This window comes from Schistocerca serialis, chromosome 7 (assembly GCF_023864345.2).
Source record: "Schistocerca serialis cubense isolate TAMUIC-IGC-003099 chromosome 7, iqSchSeri2.2, whole genome shotgun sequence".
NCBI classification, from domain to species: domain Eukaryota; kingdom Metazoa; phylum Arthropoda; class Insecta; order Orthoptera; family Acrididae; genus Schistocerca; species Schistocerca serialis.
In genome coordinates this window covers 307,806,168-307,822,718 of record NC_064644.1, presented here as the reverse complement: position 1 = coordinate 307,822,718, position 16,551 = coordinate 307,806,168, and the positions used below count along the sequence as shown (strand labels likewise).

The following is a 16,551-nucleotide window of genomic DNA, read 5'->3' as shown; positions in this document are numbered from 1 at the left end:
CTATCGCCCCAGATTATTTTAATTAGTTTATTGAAACTATTACAGTTTTGCTCTCCACTCAGTAAATGCACTTATGGAACACTAGCTCAGTGTATCGAATTTATAAGGCAACTAGCAAAACATACCCATTAATTCCACAAAGTGGGAGCCAAGGACTGGAACACAGGATGAAAAAGGTGCCAGAGATTTCAGTAAAGTAACTTCAAAATATAATGTACACAATTTATTTTTGTGCTGTACAAAACTTTACACAAGGAAGGACTATACACTTTACATAATGCTGCACAGGCCTGACAGTTCTGTTCCACGTGTAACAGGAGGCAGCTCAGTCATCTTCAGTCCAACCAAACGAGGTTTAAGAGAAACAGGTTCAACACCAGGTGGTGGTGGTTGGAAAGTTTCACAGGTCATAACAGGCACTGTAACTGATTCTGCCTGTGCAGTAATATCAGTTGACAGTGGCCTTGTGGGTAGTGGGGAATGTGGTTCTTCTGCTGAAGTATCTCCATCACTTTCGGCCACTGCTGGTACAATAGCAGGTGCAGGCATTTTTCCAATATTTATTTTTATGCGACCTGTTGACAAGGCTGGTGGCTGAGTCGGAGCATCCTCAAACTGAACATTACCGTCTATGGTACAGGCAACTGCAGCCAGAGTAGTATCCACAACAGATGGTAAAAGTAATGGAGGTGGTGTCTGAGGACCCATATCTTCATTCATACCTGAAAGCAATTTCCAGGGATTGTAAATGTGCTTTTGATATAAATATTGTGTATAGTGCCACAAGATTCAAGGCACTAAACAATAACACAGACAACAGCAATAGTAACACATTATGTAGGAACATCAGGTCTGGTTTACTTTTGACATTAACAATTACTGCAACAAATCTCCAGGATATAAAAAGACTTTGGAACCAAAAATTCATGCAACAGTTTCTCAGACACCCCACTGCAATATATTGACTTACACTGCAGATTTTTTATTACCTGCTAATCCAAGCGAAGCCTTAACTTTTCCTAAATAAATGACCATTTACAATATACACAGAACAGGTCAGAGAAGACCTGTCAAGTATTGGCAAGGCTCTACAATATAAACAAGGAAACACATTTCCAGTTTGTTTTCCAATTTTACTTTTCTGTCTGTCACACATTTTATTTTATTGGGTAAGTGGTCCAAAATTTTGGTGGCAGCAATGTGCATTGCTTTTTGTGCTGAAGATAACCTTAACATAGATTAACATTTTTTTCTTCTTGTATTGTAATAATGTGCATCATTGTTACATCTTAACTGCAATGGATAACGTACAACAAACTTCATGAGGGATTAAATATACTGTGAAGAAGTAATCCAAATGCATAATTCAAACAGATGTCTTCAAGATGATTGTGAGTGGACACCACATTTTATTCTTACATAATATTTTTGAGGAATGAACAATTTCTTTCTTCAGTATGAGTTGTCCCATACGATAGTGTTGAATGAAAATTAACAAAATTTTAAATTTTCACCCTAGGTTTGTTGCATTTCCTCACCATGTGTAACATTTATCACTTGTGTGGTACCCCTGGATATGAGAAATGAATATGTCATGTCTTTCTGAAATGGAGGCCATTTGCAGAAAAAAAAAACATTATTCACGATTTCTCCTGTTGCTGTACATGTCTTTGAACTGGTTACAATCCTTATGTCATCCACACAAAGAACATTCTGCTTCCTTTATGTTAGGCAAAAGGTTGTTCAAATATATTGAGAAATAATGGTGGATCTAAGACTAAGCCTTGTGTAACCCCTCAAAAGTTTTCTCTCCCCAGTCCGAAGACTCTCCCTTGCTTACACTGGTTGAATTTAATAAGTACATGACATCATCCATTGGTTGGCTGCACCAATTCCATAAAAACTATATTGTATAGGAGAATATCGTGATTCACAGTCAAATGCTTTAGACAGGTCACAGAAAATACTAGTTGATGCTACGTTACTATTTGCTGCTTGTAAAGTGTGGTGAGTGTACATGTGAATGGCATGCTCAATTGAGCTACTCATAAAAATCCTTGAAGATGTTGTTGTTGCTTAGGTGGGATGCAACTGGCACCCAAGATAGCAAAGCGATATAACAACAATGAACGGAACAGGCGTGACCAAGAATAGATTGGTGGTCGTGACAATGAATGTCATGTAAACAATTAACTGCCAATCATACTGTTACTCTGATCTCATGTTTGAATTACATCACTACATTAAGCATAACTATGTGAAAGATTTGTTGCTACTGGAAATGAACACAGATTAGTAATTATATTCCCATTCTCTTCTATGAACATGTCTTCTAAAAATATGATACTCCCCAAATAAAAAATTAGATCAGGAGAGGTGTAAAGAATCTCGTCCTACTGTCACATTACACACACTATAGCTTGGTTGCTTAATTCAGAAATTTTTCTTTATGTCCTGCAAAATCTCCTTAAACTATTAATGACAAGCATTTCTTACAAGATCATGCTTGGGATACAAACCATCCACTATGCCAATATACAGAATCTGCAAGGAGATTGCCTCATAGTAACAAAGCATAGTCATAATTAAATGGAGATTGATATTACCTTCAGTATCATCATTTTCTGTCTTCACCTTGGGTTCTGCTGTCTCCTCTGTCTGTTCTGCCTCTGTACTTTCCATGGGTTCCTCCTTAACATTCAACTTCTTTACATCTTCTGCCAGGTCATTTTCACTGGCTTCATCTTTTACTTCTGCTTTAATTGTTTCTTTCTCATCAGGCTGCTCATTTTCAGAAGTTGTCTTTGCTTCATCTGTGCATTCAGTTTTTTCAGATGAGATTTCTTCCTCCATTTTTTTGTTTTCTTCACCATCTACTTGGTCAGGCTCTTTCACTGGCTGCTCGTCTAAATTACTTGTACTTTCTTGATTTTCTGCATCCTCTGCAATAGATGATGCTTCTTCAGCTGCTGCTGCCTCTGATGCCTGTAACAATTGAAGAAGATCCTGAAGCAAACACACAAGTTGAAAATATGACCTGTGATTACCTTTCTTTGAGAGATCTCTTCTGTCTCTAAAACAAAAATTGTTGGCTTTGCATATACGCTATTATTACACTCTCTAAAAGAATTTGAACTAGGGCCTCTTTTGGCTTTTATACTACCAAAGCCACTTATCTATTTCAGTCAAGCAGGACTGTTCCAGTTTGAATGCTTGTATGTGGACAAACCTCCAGGCTAGTAGCTATAGTCCAATTAAAATTACTTTATGATTGGCACCATTCATTCATTGGAGCTGGTTTTCTCCCCAATCTGGAGCACTTGACATCATGCCCACACTGTTCGCTGTTTGTTGGCAAACTGCCACAACAGATAGTTCAATTCCTGTCTGGCAAAGTGATTCTCATTTAGTAGTTGTTCGCGTAAAACAGAAAAGCGTGAGTAGTGGTTGGTCTTATCAATGCACGACTTTAAACAGCCGCATTTTCAGTTGATCTCTCTCTGTTAGTATGGTAAGGTATGTCGGAACCGAAATCTGTTTGGATGGTACTAAAAAATGCATGTTATTGCTTGAAATTAGCTAAGGCTGAATTTATTTCTTCACTGAATTAACATGTGACATGTCTGTTCAAAATCTTAATTGCTTAGGTGGTGGGGGAGGTGCAAAAAAACTGTTATTGCTATATGATGAAATAAAATAATTAATATAAAACGAAGTTCTTTCACCTCCTAATGAAACATTTTTTCTCCATAAAATACACTTAATTTTTTTATTTTCCTTTTATTTCTAACTTGACTCCTAACACATACACAGTTACATCCCTAACAACATATATGGAGTGAAACTGTGTGTGTGTGTGTGTGTGTGTGTGTGTGTGTGTGTGTGTGTGTGTGTGTAGCTGCATGACATTGATATACTGAATGCAAATGAGCAAAAGTATGAAGAAACTGGATTTGGATTGGAAGTACGCTCTGCCTCGCCGGATGGTGGCTTGTGGAGTACATATGTAGACGAAAACAATTTTATCTTACAATTGCACAGTAATAACATGTAATGTGGTTCCTGTACAACACTCCGAAACAGCCAATACCACCTCAGTCACACAATTTTAATATGTTTTAAATTTTTGGAACCTCTTAACATCTTGCACTTAAAGCATGTAACAAAGCCATTTCCGGATGCTTGGGGCAAAGTATCTGAAATTGAGACTACTACTACTACTACTACTACTACTAAATGATTAAATAACACACAGATCAATTAATAACAACATTTTGCAGTCTTCCTCTTATCTGCAATCCTCCCTATTCAGGGCACCCCTCTGCATACCCGATGATTTGCCAGATGGTTTCCAATGAGATAATTTTGTTTGTCCATGAATGATCCAGCAATCTCTAGAAAATGCCCATATCACTTTAATGATTTTCTTTCAATTGTATCTATCATTGTTTCATTTGTTCTCATTCTAGTTCTTACTTCATCATTAGTCTCTCCCTCCCCCATTTCTTGATATTCTGGCGCACTGTAAATAATCAGTTTAGACAGCTATTAGTCTTGTTTTGGGGTCAGCATTTGAAATCCCTAGTTCTGATCCATAACAGAGATTTCAACCATCAGCCTACTCACTCTTATTATTAAATATTCTAGTCACACCAAAAAAAATTCTTTCTGCCTTGTAGTATTCTGTATTTTACTTCCACACCACCCATCCACTTCATCAATATCTACCACTGAATTTTTCAACCTGTCTCATAACTGCTCCATCATTGATGTTAACTTCAAATATGGTAGTGAAGGCAGCAGAGGATCAAGTAGGTAAAAAGACGAGGGCTAGTAGGAATCCTTGGGTAACAGAAGAAATATTGAATTTAATTGATGAAAGGAGAAAATATAAAAACACAGTAAATGAAGCAGGCAAAAAGGAATACAAACGTCTCAAAAATGATATCAACAGCAAGTGCAAAATGGCTAAGCGGGGATGGCTAGAGGACAAATGTAAGGATGTAGAGGCTTATCTCACTAGGGGCAAGATAGATACTGCCTACAGGAAAATTAAAGAGACCTTTGGTGAAAAGAGAGCCACTTGTATGAATATCAAGAGCTCAGATGGAAACCCAGTTCTAAGCAAAGAAGGGAAAGCAGAAAAGTGGAAGGAGTATATAGAGGGTCTATACAAGGGTGATGTACTTGAGGACAATATTATGGAAATGGAAGAGGATGTAGATGAAGATGAAATGGGAGATACGATATTGCGTGAAGAGTTTGACAGAGCACTGAAAGACCTGAGTCTAAACAAGGCCCCGGGAGTAGACAACATTCCACTGGAACTATTGATGGCCTTGGGAGAGCCGGTCCTGACAAAACTCTACGTTCTGGTGAGCAAGATGTATGAGACAGGAGAAATACACTTCAAGAAGAATATAATAATTCCAATCCCAAAGAAAGCATGTGTTGACAGATGTGAAAATTACCGAACTATCAGTTTGATAAGCCTCAGCTGCAAAATACTAACACGAATTCTTTATAGATGAATGGAAAAACTAGTAGAAGCCGACCTCAGGGAAGATCAGTTTGGATTCCGTAGAAATGTTGAAACACGTGAAGCAATACTGACCCTTCGACTTATTTTAGAAGTTAGATTAAGAAAAGGCAAACCTACGTTTCTAGCATTTGTAGACTTAGAGAAATCTTTTGACTATGTTGACTGGAATACTTTCATTCAAATACTGAAGGTAGCAGGGGTAAAATACAGGGAGCAAAAGGCTATTTACAATTTGAATAGAAACCAGATAGCAGTTATAAGAGTCGAGGGGCATGAAAGGGAAGCAGTGGTTTGGAAGGGAGGTGAGACAGGGTTGTAGCCTATCCCTGATGTTATTCAATCTCTATATTGAGCAAGCAGTAAAGGAAACAAAAGAAAAATTTGGAGTAGGTATTAAAATCCATGGAGACGAAATAAAAACTTTGAGGTTCGCCAATGACACTATAATTCTGTCAGAGACAGCAAAGGACTTGGAAGAGCAGCTGAATGGAATGGACAGTGTCTTGAAAGGAGGGTATAAGATGAACATCAACAAAAGCAATACTAGGATAATGGAATGCAGTCGAATCAAGTCGGGTGATGCTGAGGGAATTAGATTAGGAAATGACACACTTAAAGTAGTAAAGGAGTTTTGCTATTTGGGGAGCACAATAACTGACGATGGTCGAAGTAGAGAGGATATAAGATGTAGACTGGCAATGGCAAGGAAAGCGTTTCTGAAGAAGAGAAATTTGTTAACATCGAGTATAGATTTAAGTGTCAGGAAGTAGTTTCTGAAAGTATTTGTATGGAGTGTAGCTATGTATGGAAGTGAAACATGGACGATAAATAGTTTGGACAAGAAGAGAATAGAAGCTTTTGAAATGTGGTGCTACAGAAGAATGCTGAAGATTAAATGGGTAGATCACATAACTAATGAGGAGGTACTGAGTAGGATTGGGGAGAAGAGGAGTTTGTGGCAAAACTTGACAAGAAGAAGGGACCGGTTGGTAGGACATGTTTTGAGGCATCAAGGGATCACAAATTTAGCATTGGAGGGCAGCGTGGAGGGTAAAAATTGTAGAAGGCGACCAAGAGATGAATACACTAAGCAGATTCAGAAGGGTTGCAGTAAATACTGGGAGATCAAGAGGCTTGCACAGGATAGAGTAGCATGGAGAGCTGCATCAAACCAGTCTCAAGACTGAAGACGACGACAACAACAACAACAGCAGCCACTATTCACTACCAAAATACTCAGTTTTTGTTATACTCATCTGTATTCCCCATTTGTCACATCCCCGATATAAAAATTGTATTACGAAATGAAGATCGCATTCATCTTGTGCTTTCTATGCCGATCATCAGCAAAACTTAACAAAAATACCTGTACATCGTTAACAATGCTCCCCATTTCTTCACAACTGTTTTTCTGTTTTTCCATTTATAAATTGAACAAGATGGGTTCCATATTGCAGCCTTGACTCAGCCATTTTGTGACAACAGGTTCTGATAATTTTGAGTCTCTGAGTATTACCTTGTCTGCTCTCTACATTTCAATAATACTCTGTAAATGATAGTCATGTATAAATCGCAATTTTGAATTTTTGACCATCTCTCTACATGTATCAGTAATTAATTGTCCAGTTGCCTTCATGCCAGAAGGGGGGAAAATTCCCCAAAATTTTAAGTACTACCAAGCTGATGTGTTCGTTAATTGATGTAATTCTATCAAGCAGTACCCTACTAATGTTTTTCCTACTCATCCACATGAAAATACATTTTCTACATTTAGAGCGAGTTCCCACATTCATCACACCAACTAGAAATTTTGCCTTAAGTCATTACTCAACAATCAAACCTACAGCGTCATCACCAACAGCCATAAACTGCAGCTCACTTTGTCCATTAAATTATTTATGTATATAGAGAAAAGAGGAGTCGTATTACACTTCCCAGAGGCATTTCTGACGACATCCTTGTCAATGATGAACACTCGCCACCAAGGACAATGTATTTGGGTTCTACTACTTAAAAAGTCACAGATCTGGGAACCTAAACCATATGCTCGGACCTACGTGATGCCTCCTGTCCAACACTTTCCGGAAATTTAGATATATGGAATCTGCCTGTTGCCCTCCATTGACAGTTTATAGGATATTGTGAGAAAAGAGCAAAGCCAAGTTTCACATAAGCAATGCTTTTTAAATCTGTGCTGATTTGTACAAAGAAGCTTTTTTGTCACAAGGATATTTATTATATCCTAATTCAGAACATGTTAAAGAATTCCACAGCGAAGCGATGTTAACAATATTGGTCTGTAATTATGCAGGACCATTCTTTTCACCTTTCTTGTATACAGATTTTAACTGTCACATTTTTCCCATTGCTTGTGGCTTGGGGCAAGAGGTTTGCAATAAATGCAAGCTGAGAGTATGTGCTGCAGAATAGGTTCTGTAAAACTGAACTGGAATTCCATTTGGACATGGCAACTTATTTGTTTCCAACTCTTTCAGCTCCTTCTGTATGCCATGAATGCCTATTTCTATGTCCTCCATGCGGAACCTGTGCAAGAGTCAAATGATATTATGTTTGTATAATCCTTTTCTTAAGTGTAATTCTTCAGATTTTCCTTTGCTGTCTTCTTCTGCAACCCCCGACCGGTTGCCGAGTGACTGGACAGAAGCCTTTGACTCACTTAGCTACACTGCCCCTAAGCAGTGGTATAGTTAGACTAGGCAATTTCACCTAAACACTGGAAACGAAGTCCCTCTTAAAATTTCTTTCACAAGCTGCAACAACGATATTTTACTTCTCCAGGTGAAGCCAGTCACTTATCCCATAAGATATGTATGGCCAAATTGTTCTTGTTACCAACATGACACAGCTACTATGGATAAAATTACATCTCCTACACCTAAACAAAGTGACTCCGTAAAATGTCGCAACATGTTGTACAAATTATACTGCTATAGACAGGAAGTTGTTGAAGTGTGGGCTTTTCATGTCCACCAAGAACCTCTCATATTGTTCTTCACCATACACACTCTCTACGAAGACTCTTGGCAATGTGGTTGAATCAATGCTAATCGAAGGACCTTGACCAGCACTGACACCTTCCCGGTCAATGCCAACCTTCATTAGTAGATAGAGCAAGTCACCTTGTTTTGTACATGTAACCATATGACTGCTTAATGTGCCTTATAACAAATTCTTGAGTAGTTTCAACAATAGTAATCTAATACTAAGTAAACTCCGCATGGTAGTGTGAACAAGACAGAATTGTGACAACAATTCAAGTGTATGTTTACGCTATCGCAAGAAAAATATCAGACTCTGAAACCAGACTACTCATACGGAAATCTTGTGAAAGGGTTTATATTACTGTGTTCCATTTTTCAAGAAAATTGAACCATAAATCATAATGCAGGACTTGTACCGAACCAAGTGGAGCTGTTGAACTCTCAAAAAAAGGAGAAATTTTTGCTATACATAAACTTGCAATTTAATAGTTCCAGATCTGTTTAGAATGTACTTAACGAGGCAAGTACTTGCTAATTGTGGTGGTGGTGGTGGTGGTGGTGGTGGTGGTAGTAGTATCAAGTGATATAAGAAAGTGTGCAGATGTTCGCATACCCATGCATGGGCATTTCTTGCAAAATATCATTATTAACCTTTTCTGCTGAAGGTCAAGATGAAAAACGTACCTGAAGTGTTGTGCTATTATTGCTGAAATCTCTCTGTTTCTCAAAGGCACTTCTTTCTGTTGCGGTATGACATCACCGTGTGTTTGATGGTATTCATAACCAAAGCAGTGAAAGCACCAAGTGAACAGGATGAAACCCATTTACTTGCATACACTTCTTTCATGTTAAATATACGATGAAAATCAAACTTTGTTTACATTTATGAAGACTGCTATGGGAGGTTACTTTGACACATACATATATCAAGTGCATGTTAAGTTTATGTAAAACATTTGGGGCTGACAGCTGGTTTTGAACAAGGTTATCGATCTTTTTGGCATTAGCTCAATGTGTTATGAGAAATGTGGAACAAATTTTAGTTGCCATAGGGTCCACAGCCAAAACAAATTTTCCAACTTACAGTTATCTGCCACACTGGCTGTTCGTTACTTGGATTATGTTTTATTTTATTTTATATTCATCACTACTTCACAGTTTGGACAGTGTAGCCATTTTCAAGTGTGTCGGCAATAGTGTAATTCATCAAATGAGTTACAGTTGAAATGAAACGGGGTGACTGGATTTTCAAAGTACCAACATGACACCAAGTTATCACTTACAAGTATAAGAACACTGGGCAGCAACCTTCATGGCTACAACTACACTGACAGAACTGTGTAGCAATCAAGAATATGAAATAAAAATTATGCAATGACAGCCTGAGTGGAAGACAAATGTAACTTAGAAAATTTTGTAACCATTTTGCAGTCACTTACACTGATCACTTTTCCCCTGTTATATAGAATATTTGACAGTTACATACTCTTGCCAAAGAGTGAAAATATTGAAAGAAGTGTCATTTGAATCAGTATACATGGTAAATGACAGACTTTCCTTCTCAAGTATAAACTGCAATAACTAATTCTTCAATTTCTCAGAAACGATAAGGTCACAGATCTGAGCTGTGCAAGTAAAATTTCCTCATTTTCAACTGCTGTAATATTTTCACCTGGCCAGAAACGGATCCTGCCTCATGACCTTTCACCTTGACTGTATCAAAGACACTGGTATAGTGACCTAAACAATTTCACAGGAGTTACTCTTGAGGCCCCCACTACTAGTGTGATGCTGTAGTCTAAATTGGAGGACTGGAAGGACTAAGCTCCCTGACAATAGGACTGTTAGTCATGTAATAAGATGTGTCAGTATAAGCTAAATTTCATTTTCTAGCATTTTAAAATTTTATCTGGAATGGGGCAAGACAGTTGTGGGTTGTATATAACTTTTAAAATTAAACTTATATGGTGTTAATGGCAATGGCAAATTTTGTGATTTCAATCTTTTTTGGTTTATGCAAAACTGAGTACTATTTTTCATATGTTGTTGTTGTTGACTTCAGTCCATAGTGGTTTGATGCAGCTCTCCATGCTATTCTGTCCTGTGCAAGCTTCATCATCTCCCAAGTACACATCCTTCTGAATCTGCTTACTGTATTCATCTCTTGGTCTCCTCCTACGATTTTTACCCTCCACGCTGCCCTCAAATACTAAACTAATGGTTCCTTGACACCTCAGAACATGTCCTACCAACTGATCCCTTCTTCTTGTCAAGTTGTGCCACAAATTCCTGTTCTCCCCAATTCTATTCAATACCTCCTAATTAGTTACGTGATCTACCCATCTAATCTTCAGCATTCTTCTGTAGCACCATACTGCGAAAGCTTTTCTGTTCTCTTCATGTTTAAAACTATTTATCATCCATGTTTCACTTCCATACATGGCTACACTCCATACAAATACTTTCAGAAACAACTTCCTGACACTTAAATCTACACTCTATATTAACAAATTTCTCTTCAGAAATGCTTTCCTTGCCATTGCCAGTCTACATTTTATATCCTCTCTACTTCGACCATCATCAGCTATTTTGCTCTCCAAATAGCAAAACCTCATCTACTTTAAGTGTCTCATTTCCTAACCTAATTCCCTTAGTATCACCTGATTTAATTAGACTACATGCCATTGTTGTTGTTCATCTTATATCCTCCTTTCAAGACACTGTCCATTCTGTTCAACTGCTCTTCCAGGTCCTTTGCTGTCTCTGACAGAATTACAATGTCATCGGCAAGCCACAAAGTTTTTATTTTTTCTCCATGGATTTTAATTCCTACTCCAAATTTTTCTTTTGTTTCCTTTACTGCTTGCTCAATATATAGATTGAATAACATCGGGGATAGCCTACAACCCTGTCTCACTCCCTTCCCAAACACTGCTTCCCTTTCATGCCCCCTCGACTCGTATAACTGCCATTTGGTTTCTATACAAATTGTAAATGGCCTTTCACTCCCTATATTTGACTCCTGCCACCTTCAGAATTTGAAAGAGAGTATTCCAGTCAACATTTTCAAAAGCTTTCTGTAAGTCTTCAAATGCCAGAAATGTAGGTTTGCCATTCCTTAATCTATCTTCTAAGATAAGCCGTAGGGGTAATATTGCCTCGTATGATCCATCATATGTTATGGAGCATAATATAAATGTTTTGGGACCTTAAATTCAGTTATTCTAATCATGCATTGGCTATATGAAAACAAAAATTTTGCATTTAGCCATATTCAATGAAACTGCAGTTGAGAAAAGTCACTTAATGAAATACCAAATTCAAAGGTACACTGTGAACAGCTCGAAATAGATGTACATTGATGATGTTCAACCACATAAATTTGTAGCCTATCTGTCATACTGCAAGCATAGTCTGTAATGTTTATTAACTTGTGACAGCAATCTGTAAAATAAACTGACCAACGATTGGTTACTCCTGGGTTCCTACTTGTCACTGTAGATGCAGCTTCCTTATAGACCAACATACCTCACGCCCATGGCCTTGCCACGATTGAACACGACCTCTCCCAGTGCCCTGCAAAACCAACCACTTCATTCCTCGTACATCTAATGAAGTACATTCTAACCCATAACTACTTTACCTTTGAAGGGAAGTTATGTAAACAAATTCATGGCACAGCCATGGGCACCTGCAAGGCACCCTTCTATGCCAACCTCTTCATGGGCCACCTAGAGGAAACGTTCCTAGCTTCCCACACTCCAGTCTGGTTCAGGTATATTTATGACATCTTTATGATCTGGACCCAATGCCAGGATGCCTTATCCTCATTCCTCCATCCACTTCAACTGGTCCTCCTCCACCCATCATGCCACCTTCCTAGCTGTCAATCCCCTCTTAGATGGCTCCATCCACACCTCGGTCCACATCAAATCCACCACTCACCAACAGTACCTGCACTTTGAGAGCACCACCTCTTCACATCAAAAAATCCCTCCCATAGAGGCAGGCCACCCACGGCAGACGTATCATCTGCAGCGACGAGAACTCCCTCGCCCAGTATGCTGAAGGGCTTACAAAGACCTTTGCAGACAGTCAATATCTCCCATGCCATATCCGCACACACATCTGATCCTCATATCCATCCCAAGAACGAACCACAAAGAATAGCCCCCTTGTCACCTAATATCGCCCGGGACTGGAACGACTGAATCATGTCCTTTATCAGGTTTTTTTATTATGTATCACCATGCCCCAAAATGAGGGACATACTACCCAAGATACTTCCATCCCCTCCCAAAGTGGTGTTCCCCACCCAACCTCCACAACATCCTAGTCCATCTCTATGCTACTCCCAACCTCGATCCCCTCCCACAGGGATCATACCCTTGTGGAAGACCCAGATGCAAGACCTGCTCTATTCACCCACCTAGCGCCTCCTACTCCAGTCCCATCACAGGCTTACCCTACCCCATCAGATGCCTGGCCACCTGTGAAAGCTGCCATGTTATATACCAGCTCTGCTGCAATCACTGTACAATGTTTTACATTGGTATGACAACCAACCAGCTGTCAACTAGAATAAATGGCCACTGTAAAACTGTTACCAAGAACAATGTGGACCACTCAGTGGCCCAACATGCAGCAGGTCACAATATGCGGGATTTCAATGGCTGCTCCACACCCTGTTCCATCTGGATCCTCCTCACCACCAACAGCTTTTCTCAGCTGTGCAGATGGGAGCTACCCCTACAGCACATCCTTCGCTCCTGAAACCTCCCTGGCCTAAACCTAAGGTAACTCGCTGTCCCCCCACCCAGTAGTGTGTGTGTATGCACGCACGCACATGCACAGCAATCCTTTCCCTTTACTCACGCCCTAGTCTGTGAAACCGTGTGCTCAGCTGTCTGCCACCTGTCCATCTACCTGCACCCCTAGCTAGCCCATGGATGGCTCCCCACTCTCCCACGAGCCACTGGACGCTTCCTCCCCCAACTCCCTTGCTGCCTCCCAACTCTCTCCATCCCTCACTCCTTCCCACTCTGCAACCTCACCTCATCCCACTACACTCATCATGGGCCAGGAAAGAGCTGGCAGTTGAATGATCACAATGTAGGGAGACAGGTGTGTACATGTGAGTAAGTGGGTGACAGGTGTGCATGCGTGTTAATAGTCATTTTCCCTCTACAGATATAGTCACAAAGGTGGGCCATACAGGAAGAACAGAGGGTAATGGCAGTATTGTCAATGCATAACACCACCTGTTGCACATACTTCAGTGAATTCCTGAGTCTTGCAACAAGCAGAATCTGAATGCAATTTATCCCATAAGTGACAAGTCTCATTTGTTTACATTATATATATTGGTTACCAGGGTAAAAAAACTATCAGTAACAAATATAATTGTATGGAAAACATTATCCACATTATAAACACATTTACAGTCTGCACTGACTGTCTTCATACGACAATAATCAGAAAATACTGAATGCCAACTGGTTACCGAAGTTTTCCATTTCAGATGAGCAGAAATAGCCTACACACCCCATCTTTGTTCATGAACCAAGAATGAAATTTCCACTCTGCAGCTGTGTTAATTTGAGACTTAAAACTGTGTGCCAGACCAGGACTTGAATCTGGGACCTTTATATTTAGAGTTTTTGTAATTACAAGTCTGAAATGTTTGTGTAGAGAAGGTAAGCTTATTACCTTAAGATCTTCGTAACACAATGGATGATATACATGACCGTCTACACGAATAGCCATGCGCAGATGCCATTCTTCACGCTCTTCATTATAGAACTGTTCAAAGTGATCATGGCAAACGTCACATACGGCATCCTCTTGGCCTTCAGCTGATACACTTGGAATTTCATTTGAAGATTCTTCAGATGTTCCAGCTGCTCCTGCCTGCTGGGTCTCAAACCAACTTTGAGCTAAGAAGGGAAAGGAAAACAAACATTAACACACAATGGAGCTAACCAAACAACTACAATCCTTACATTATAGAATAAGTAAAGTGATTACAGAGGAAAAACTATGGGAGAAACTATGAACGCAACTGGCACCAGTTACGATCCAATGAAAGGCAGTCCTAAACATTTAATTGGGTTAAGGAAACAGTGAAATAAAATTTTTGGATTCTATCCTTAAAAAGTTTTTATTTAGTGCCTCTGTGCACCTGATAATGTGAATTTCATGGATTGACTTCTTTTAGCTTAAAGTCTCATATAAAATTTGACACTTAAAAAGATAAAATACACATAACCACTTGGGTGGCTGCAAGGCTCAGAGGGACAGCAACAAAAGAACTTGAATGTTTGTGCCTTACCTCTCTCTTCAAGGTCTTCAATTTCCTCAAACTGGATCCAGTCTGAGACATCATAATACCATTTGCGACTCTGAGCCTTTCTCGTGCTGTCACGTTCTCTCCTGTTCTGTCTGAAGTGCCAATCCAAGTGCTGTGAATACTTCATTGTATGCTCAGGTGGGAAACGCACACCACAAGAGCTGCATTGAATCCCTGAGTATAACTGTGCCACAAGAGCAGGTTGCCGTCTAAAGTCAAACAGAAACATGTTTATCAGGAACACTTTTAAGACTGAAACATATGTACTTGTCATAAAAACACTGACAGAAATGATTGACGATCTTATAATTTCTGCATATCACTATATATTATATTACTCTGGTCTGTGAAATATATACAAAATAATAATAAATGAAGAACCAATCAGTAAGTTAAGAAAAGTGTTTTGCTAAGGCTTTGTCACTTATTTTAATGCTGGAAGGCAGCAGCAGTTCAGCAGCAATGTACCTCGGGGCACCTGAGGAGATACCTAAATTCTTACCGTCTCCAATGAATGACATCTGTAGCACATGCAAATTCAGGTAAGATGGAAACTCCACAATATGAAGCTTAAGACCATTGTATGTATGAAATGCTCAGTGTTGGGATACTATTTCCATTTTCTTACTCAGACAAATAAAAAAACTCTGCTGTATACTCACACTCGTAGTGTTTCTGGCTGAGAAAAGTCAACTGGTTTGATCTGGGTGGCCGGATCATCTGCAGTCTTTTTCTCCTCAGCTACACCTGTTCCTGAGGTACTCTGACCTGCTGGTACAATTCCTGTAGCAACAAGCTTGCGGAATAATTCCTCAACATTAACTTCTCCTAATCCTGGCAGCAATGACAAAGTGCTTGATGATGTAGTCTGCTGCTGTTGCTGCTGCTGCTGTTGCTGCTGTGACTGCGACTGTTGCTGTGGCTGTGTGGTACTTGAATCTTGCTGTTCCACACAATACCCAACACCTGAAGCAGCAGCAGGGGCCATTGATGCTGGAATCAAACTTGTCAGCATCTCCAGTGGAAGTTGGCCTGCAATGATAGTATATAAAAAAAATTACTGCACCTCCAAGAAAGTTAATAAAACACAATATTATAACTAGCTTAGACACGTTTTGCTACTACACCATTCATCAATGTCTGATAAAGACATCTGTCAGTACCACCTGTCAATTTACTGCTGTTTGCTGTGTATAAAATGTCTGGAAGAAGTATAGGGCAGTGGCTCATTGTTATGTATGTTCATTAACTCCTTTGACTGCTACAGATGAGATTTCTGCATTCTGTGCTGAGAATAGCTTTATTGTCACTGTACAGCTTGCTTAATGCTGCTACCTGTGCTGAGAAACATCGTCCAATTTTAAGCAAATTATTGAGTGAAAAAAATTTGATGCTTGCACATTTTACAGTCCGATATCTTCGCTTGATGAAGGACTAAATCTCTTTTCGTTATTCATCAAAGTTACTGTACTGTATCAAAATAAGTAAGAGTTTGCCGAGGTAAAAACACAATGCATATACTTTGTGTACGGTTGAGTTTACCTGTACATTACTTTGTATGAAATAGAGATAAAATTCTGATATCTTATCTAAAACTGAGAGCAGAACAGATACTAGTTGTTATACCCGAAAGACAGCCCTGTTCATCCTGCCCATCA

The 16,551-nt window shown here is 39.2% G+C and overlaps 1 protein-coding gene across 1 annotated transcript in view; it reads right to left on the bottom strand.

Moving 5' to 3' along the window:
- Window positions 1–208: 208 nt before the first annotated feature.
- LOC126412322 (pre-mRNA cleavage complex 2 protein Pcf11-like) overlaps window positions 209–16,551 on the bottom strand; it is a 136,346-nt gene continuing 120,003 nt past the window's right edge. Inside the window, exons 16-20 of the mRNA XM_050081843.1 lie at window positions 15,556–15,925; window positions 14,876–15,102; window positions 14,254–14,480; window positions 2,607–2,985; window positions 209–722 (exon numbers count right to left, since the gene is read on the bottom strand). Coding sequence (XP_049937800.1) covers window positions 271–722; window positions 2,607–2,985; window positions 14,254–14,480; window positions 14,876–15,102; window positions 15,556–15,925 — 1,655 coding nt within the window. The 3' untranslated portion in view covers window positions 209–270. The remainder of the gene's footprint in view (window positions 723–2,606; window positions 2,986–14,253; window positions 14,481–14,875; window positions 15,103–15,555; window positions 15,926–16,551) is intronic.